Source organism: Herpailurus yagouaroundi, unplaced genomic scaffold (genome assembly GCF_014898765.1).
Source record: "Herpailurus yagouaroundi ecotype Mexico unplaced genomic scaffold, PumYag 142, whole genome shotgun sequence".
Classification (NCBI taxonomy): domain Eukaryota; kingdom Metazoa; phylum Chordata; class Mammalia; order Carnivora; family Felidae; genus Herpailurus; species Herpailurus yagouaroundi.
In genome coordinates, this window is record NW_024412397.1 from 24,836,636 (window position 1) to 24,844,660 (window position 8,025).

The 8,025-nt window shown below is 40.3% G+C and overlaps 1 protein-coding gene across 1 annotated transcript in view; it reads left to right on the forward strand.

Annotated features, from left to right (window-relative positions):
• CFAP53 (cilia and flagella associated protein 53) overlaps nt 1-8,025 on the forward strand; it is a 37,476-nt gene that overhangs the window by 21,698 nt on the left and 7,753 nt on the right. The window contains exon 5 of the mRNA XM_040478857.1: nt 2,670-2,888. Coding sequence (XP_040334791.1) covers nt 2,670-2,888 — 219 coding nt within the window. The remainder of the gene's footprint in view (nt 1-2,669; nt 2,889-8,025) is intronic.

Genomic DNA, 8,025 nt, shown 5'->3' on the forward strand with positions numbered 1-8,025 from the left:
AGGTATAGAAGGAGGTGTCTCAACATAATGACAATATATGACAAGCCCATAGCTAACATCATACTCAATGGTAAAAGGTTTTAAGCTTTTTCTATAAAATCAGAAAAAAAAACAAGGGTACCCATTGTCACCACTCCTGTGCAACATAGTACTGGAAGTCCTTAACAGAGCACTTAGGTAAGAAAGAGAATAAAAGTCATCAGAATTGGAAAGGAAGAAGTAAAATGGTCTCTATTGCAGATGATAAGATTTTACATCCAGAAAATTCTAAAGATTGTACCCCAAAACCGTTAGATCTAATCAACAAATTCAGTAAAATTGCAGGATAAAAAATAAACATGAACAAAAAGTGCATTTGAAAGAACAAAACGGGAAATTAATATTGGTATAATACCTTCAATTAAAGTTATTCTTTATTTAAATGTAGTAAAACCTTTGGATTTCACCAGTTTCTACATGCACTCTTGGGGGGAAGGGATATGGTTCTAGAAATTTTATCACATGTATAGATTTTGTAAGTACTACCAAAATCAAGATACAGAACTGTTCCACCATTCAAAGAAACTATTTTTTTTTAAGTTTTATTCATTTATTTTGAGAGAGAGCGTGTGTACAGGTCGGGGGAAGAGCAGAGAGAGAGGGAAAGAGTGGGGGAGGGGGAGAGAGAGAGGGAGAGAATCCCAAGAAGGTTCCTGGCTGTCAGCACAGAGCCCAATGCAGGGTTCAAACTCACAAACCTCAAGATCATGACCTGAGCAAAAATCAAGAGTTGGATACTTAGCCAACTGAGCCACCCAGGTCCCCCTCAAAGAAACTCCTTTAAAGTTACTCCTGTATAGTCGTAACCTCCCTCAATCCTAACTCCTGGCAGCCACTGATATATTCTTTATCATTATCATTTTGTAATTTTGAGAATGTTATATAAATTTCACCCCATTTATTTATTTATTTATTTATTTATTTTCAACGTTTATTTATTTTTGGGACAGAGAGAGACAGAGCATGAATGGGGGAGGGGCAGAGAGAGGGAGACACAGAATTGGAAACAGGCTCCAGGCTCTGAGCCATCAGCCCAGAGCCTGACGCGGGGCTCGAACTCAGGGACCGCGAGATCGTGACCTGGCTGAAGTCAGACGCTTAACCGACTGCGCCACCCAGGCGCCCCTTAATGTTTTATTGTGAACATTTTCAAATGCACAGAAGAGTACAATGAATCCCTCCTCTACCCATCTCCCTGTTTTAGCAGCTGTGTAATTTTGCCACATTGGTTTCTTCTACCTGCCCCCAACCCCACTCCATTTTTACATTTTAAAACATAAATACCAGGAGGGTCATTTCCCCCTTAAATACATGTCAAGTGTGCATCTCAACAAAGGACATTTCCTGACATGTGCCAATATCAGACATAAAAAAGTTAACTGTGACTCCTTTTTATCATCTAAAATCAGCATCTAATTTCCATCACAGCCTAAATTATTTGATATTTAGAGAAGAATCCAAACATGGGTCTTATAGTCTCTTTAGAGGGAGTGACTGTTTCTTATTCAAGCCAGGGTGCATTTGAGATGGAAAGGATGCAATAAATTCATTACATCAGCACAATAGGTGTGTCATCAGAACCACCCCAGGGAAACCAAGACGTGGCCAACTGCTTTCAGATCTCTTAGTCTTGAACAGGTCTCTGCTGTCCCGTCCCATCTCCCCCATGTCTCAGAGTCTGGGTTTGGCTGATTGCTTCCTCCTGGTGTAGTCAGACTTACTGTAAAAAAAAAAGTGTGTCCGGCTATTGCATTGGCTTTCATGTTTGATAGCCATTACTTTTCCTTAGGTGCTGCAGCTCGGTTTCACATTTTCGTTTGAACCTCACAATTCAGGATTTACTGTTCATGGCATTACTGGGAAAGTCTAGCCTATAACTCTCTCTCTCACAAACCAGGGATCATGGCGATCATGGCTGTTGTGAGTCTCGGTTAAATCACATTGGGAATTGTACACCATCCTCACTATTGCCACGTCGTCTCTTGTCCCAGCTGGGCAAGTACTTATCTATCCCTCTAGGACGGCTCAGCTGCCTCTGGCAGGAGGGCTAATGCTTCAGTTTTTACCACGTCCGGGCATTTTACCAAACCCACAATGCCCCAACAGCATTGGTGCCCCAGTTGAAACTGCTTGATTGGCCAGGCAATTAAGCCCAGAGGGTTAGAAAGAGAAGAAAATAAGAAGAATGGGGGAATACTTTTAAAGGAGTATTTGTTATTGGTAATTTTGCATGTTTAATTTTGTATATGCAGCTGATGTGCACATTTCCATTTTTGAGCTCCTATTGCTGCATAATAATAGATCCATATCCAGAAGTTGCAGGTGTATATAGAAAAGTCTGGAAAGCCAATGCACTGAAATGTTGAGTGTGGTAGTGTGGGAGGGATACACGGTTAAAAGTGATTTCTCTTTATATTTTTCTGCATTTTAAACTGTAAAACCATTTATTATTTTATAATCACAGCACAAAGCCTTCTTGCTGAATCAGCAATGAAAAGGCAAGTTTTCTATCCTACAGTCCCTCTAAATTCCAAGAAATCCTTGATTTTCATCTTTTAAGTGAAATGCTTGGACTTATTTGTTTTGTCCAACTGTATTGATACATTGTCTTCATTATTGTTTTACCTTAGGAAAATGACAAAGCACAGGTGAAACTTGAGAATGAACAGGATAAGCTAAAGAAACGAAAGACAAAACAGGAACTTAGGGCTGCTTTGCAAAAAGCGCTCCTAGAGAAGACAGAGCATACTCAGAAGGAATACAGAGAAGAGCAGGACTTGAACATGAAACTCGTGCAAAGGGCCCTTCAAAACTTACAGGAAGAGGCTGATAAAAAGAAGCAAAAAAAGGTAAGATATTTATTCAGTGCCTACTATGTGCTAGATGAGATTCCTTGCTGAGCTTTTAGTCTTACAGGAGCCAGCCACATGTAGAATGAACCATACCCATGCTACTCTTTTTTTTTTTTTTTTTTTATGTTGTTTTTTAGAGATAGAGAGCGCGCACGTGTTGGGGAGGGGCAGAGAGACAGGGAGACACAGAATCTGAAGCAGGCTCCAGGCTCAGCTGTCAGCACAGAGCCCGACGTTGGGCTCAAATTCACGAGCCGTGAGATCATGGCCTGAGCTGAAGTCAGATGCTCAACCAACTGAGCCACCCATGCACCACCCATGTTACTTTTGAGTGTGGTTCACAAACCAACAGCATCAGCATCATCTGAGAAGATGTTAGAAAGAGAAATTCATAGGCTCCAGAATTAGAATCTCCGAATTGAAATCTTGGCAGGGGCAAGAAATCCGTTTTAACAAGCTCTGCCAGGGGATTCTGATGCTCACTGACTTTAGAGAACTCCTATAACGTGGTGTTGGGACTGTCATAGCAGGATGGGAGTGAAGGAAATGAGTGACTAAGTATGCTGGGAAGCTAGGGAGGACATCAATGAGAAAGTGGTATTCAAGGGACCTCAAAAGATAGGTAAAGTTTTGTCAAGCAGAGAGCAAGAGAAAAGCATTCCAGTATTCAGTATTCAGCTGTTTCTTTAAAACTTGTATTGAACTCTTGAGGGTGTTGTGCTTTTCCCATAAGTACTATTTTTTGTTCCTTTTTAAAAATTTTATATTTCAGAGTGGTTTTAGATTCAGAGCAAAATTGAGCAGAAGATATAGAAATTTCCCACGTACTCCCTCCTCCCACACATGTACAGTCTCTCCTATATCAATATCCCGCAACCAGAGTGGTACATTTGTTATCATCGATGAACCTATATCGACACGTCATTGTCCCCCATAGCCCATAGTTTACGTTAAGGTTTACTCTTGGTGTTGTACATTCTGTGGGTGTGAACAAATATAAAATGTCATGTATCTACCACGAAAGTATCATACAGAGTAATTTCACTAGCCTTAAAATCCTCTGTGCTCCCCTGTTCATTCCTCTCCCGACTCCAAACCCTTGGAAACCACTGATCTTTTTACGGTCTCCACAGTTTTGCCTTTTCCAGAATGTCATAAAGTTGGAATCACATAGTACGTTGCCTTTTTAGATTTGTTTATTTCACCAAGTAATAGGCATTTAAGTTTCCCCTATATCTTTTTATGGCTCGATAGCTCGTGTCCTTTTAACTCTGAATAACATAACATTGTGTGGTTGTACCAGTTTATCCAGCTACGTACTGAAGTATATCCTTGGTTGCTTCCGAGTTTTACTGATTGTGACTAAAGCTGCTGTACATGCTTGTGTGCAGGTTTTTGTATGGCTGTAAGTTTTCAACTCATTTGGGTAAATACCAAGGAGCGTAGTTGCTGGGTCATATGGTAGGAGTATGTTTAGTTTTGTAAGAAACTGCCAAATTGTCTTCCAAAGTGGCTGTGCCATTTTGCATGCCCACGTTGTTCAGGGTCAACTATACACACTAGAGGCCTGGCTCAGGGTGGAACTGCAAGTATGGGCTCTACTGCTAATTGAGGCAGATCTCAGTGAGCTCCACGGGGTCAGTAGGGGTGCACCTTGCAACGGAATGTGGGGTGTCCTCCACTGCGCTTAGAATCACTGTAACTTGGGCTTGGGCTTCTGTGTCTAACAGAGCCAGGAGTGTCTGGTTATTGCATTTGTCCCAGTGGACCACCAGAGTTGTAAATAGGCGATTGTGCAGGCAGCAGTCGCTGCCAAGTCCCTAGCGTAATTCTCTGGGAAACTGCCAAGCCTGCAGGTCAGGGGAGTTGTTTGGGAAAGAGAGAGCCTTGGGACTCTCTGAAGGCCTTTGAGCCATTAGGATTGGGCTCTGTAGTGAGATAGTCACTTGTTTTAAAGACAGGAGCTTACTTCATGGTTGTCCCAATATAAGATCATTGGGCACCCCCAATTGGGGGAGCTGCCAGTAGAAGGCCTCCTGCTATTTGAAATGTCCCAGACATTGTTTCCTGACAGCTTTGGCATGGGAGCTCCAGGCCCAGGAGGTGTGACGTAGGTTGCAGAGCCTGGCACCTGAAGGCTGGCTTGGGGGCTGTGGGCTGCCTTGGTACTGTAAAATCTGGTAGTCTGGGTAAGTGTCTCTTTCACAGTGTGGCTATCAAGTCTACTCCTTCCAGTGACTCCTAAATAGTATGGGAGGTCCCTACAAAGTGGAGGAACATGGCCTTGTAATTTTGGAGGAGGGTTCCCTATAAAAAGAATTCTCTGGATTTGGGGAGAATTGGGACCTCTTCAAGATTGGAGATGAAATCTGGGTCATCTGGTTGCTAGATTCAGAGAAGTGATAGACCCATTGGACCATACCAGTCTTACCAAGGAGTCAGGCCCCATCTAGTGTGTTCCGCTGGCTTTGAGCCTTTGTGGTAATAAGTATAATAGAAGGGTGAGGTCAGCTCCACACCATAAAAATCCAAGCAAGCAATGGAAGGGATTCTCCCTCGATCTTTAGAGCTGGTGCCTTAGGGTTTGGACTGCGTCGCCATTGGAATCCTTGATTATGGTGTTTCCCTTTCCCAGGTGGAAGGCTAGAGGGGCCCTGCATTTGGGTATTTCCCTTCTCCCAGGTCGGTTAACTGGGATAAAACCCCAGCAGTTTAGGCTCTGGTTAAATAGTTTCTCCTGAGAACAACCTGAGAATAGAATGCTCTGGTGTATTTCAAAATGATTCCTTTTCTCCTCCCTCTGCGAGAAACATTTTTCTGTGATTTTCACTGTGAGAACCTGGTAGAGCTTCAGGAGGTAAAACTCAAGAAAGTGTGGTCTCCCGCACTCCTCAATGACTGGGCCCCCTTGGAGTTTTTAACTCTTAGAGGTGTCCACACTAAGCCTCCAGAAATTCATCAATTACAGGTTTTCCTACCCGAGCACTGGTTCCCACAGATTTCTGCTCAGGGGTTTCCACTGTGGTAAGTTGTGATTCTTTGTATTTACCTGTATGTTTCTCTAATTTGGGGCAATGGTTTGCCCTGTGACCTTGCTTCTCTTATGGATCTAAGGTTAGTTCTTGATTTAAGTTTGTAAGCTTTTTCCTTGATGTTAGGATGACAGAGTTGCAACTTCTAAGCTCCTGACATGCCAGACTGGAAACCAGAAGTCTGCTACTATTTTTTAAATTATACTTTTTTATTTGGGGATAATTTTAGATTCACATGCAGTTGAAGGAAATAAACAGAGAGATGCTATGTACCCTTTATTTAGTTTCTCTCAATGATGCCTTGAAAACCTGTAGTCTAGTATCACAGTCAGGATACTGACACTGAACTGTCAAGATACAGAACATCCCCATCACCACAAGGATTCTTCATGTTTCCCTTTTATCTGTTCTCCATTTCCCTAATTTTGTCATTTCAAGAGTGTTATGTAAATGGAATCGTATAGTGTGTAATATTTTAGGATTGACATTTTCCTTCAGCGTAACTCTGGAGATTCATCCAGGTTTTTGCATGTATCAGTAGTGTGTTTATTTTTATTGTTGAGGAGTATTCTTGCTATGACTGCACCACAGTCTGTTTTTACCATTTACCTGTTAAAGATCATCTGAGTTGTTTCCAGCTTATGGCTATTATGAGTAAAGCTCCTGCAGTCGTTCATGTACAGGTTTTTTATGTGAGCACAAATTTTTGTTTCTCTGGGAAAATGCCCTGAAGGGCAATTGTAATTGCACGTTCGGTTTTTTAAGAAACTGCCCAACTGTTTTTCAGAGTAGCTTTACCATCCCACCAATAATGTACATTCCTACTAACAATGAATGAATAATTCAGTCTCTCTACATCCTTGCCAACATTTGATGGTGCTATTGGTTTTTTACTTTAGCCATACTGATAGATGTATAGTGGTATCTCATTGTTTTTGCATTTTATATTTCCATAGTAACTATGATGTCAATCAACTTTTCACATGCTCATTTGCTATCTGTATTTCCTCTTCAGTGAAATATTTTCTCATAATTCTTGCCCATTTTCTAACTGGATTATTTGATTTTTTTTTCTCTTGAGTTTTTGTTCTCCATTTGATCTCCATAGATCATTTTATTTATTTTTTTAATAGCTTCATTAAGGTAAGTCATATAACATATGATTTTCCCATTTAAAACATACATTTTAGTGGTTTTTGGTATATTCACAGATATGTACAACCATTCCCACAGTCAATTTTAGAACTTTTTTAATGTCTTACTATTCCCTCTTCCCCACCCCCTACCCCCATTCCTAAGCAACTACTAATATATTTTCTGTCTCTATAGATTTGCTATTCTGGACTTTAATATGAATACAATTATATATTCTGTGACTTTTTGACTGGCATCTTTCATTTAGCACAATGTTTCAAGGTTTATCCATGTTGTAACGTGTATGAGTACTTCATTCTTTTATGCGGCTGAATAATACTCCATTGTATGGATATACCACATTTCCTTTATCCATTTGTCAGTCTATGGACATTTGATTTGTTTGCAGTTTTGGGCTATTATGAATAATGCTACTGTAATCTTGTGTAAATTTTTGTTTGGACATAGGTTTTTTTTATCTTTTGTCCCCCCTCTTAGGTATATACCTAGGAGTGGAATTAATGAGTCCTAGGGTAACTTTATGTTTAAGTTTCTGAGTACTTGCCAAATTGTTTTCCAAAGTGGCTTTACCATTTTTTGTTCTCACTAGCAGTGTGAGAAGGTTTTGATTTCTCCACATGCTTGTTAACATTTGTTATTGTTTGTCTTTTTTTATTTTAACCATCCTAGTGTGTTTAAAGTGATCTGTTTTGTGGCTTTGAGGTGCATTTCTCTAATGACTAATGATGTTCAGCCTCTTTTTCTGTGCTTATTGACCATTTGTATATCTTTCTAGAGAAATCTATTTGAATCCATTTGAAATTTCAAGAAAACAATTCCAGTCATTTCCCCAATTTTTAATTGGGTTATTTGTCTTTATTATTGAGTTGTTATAGTTCTTTATATGTTCTAGATACAAGTCCTTTACACATAAGTTGTGTATATGTATATATATACACACACACACA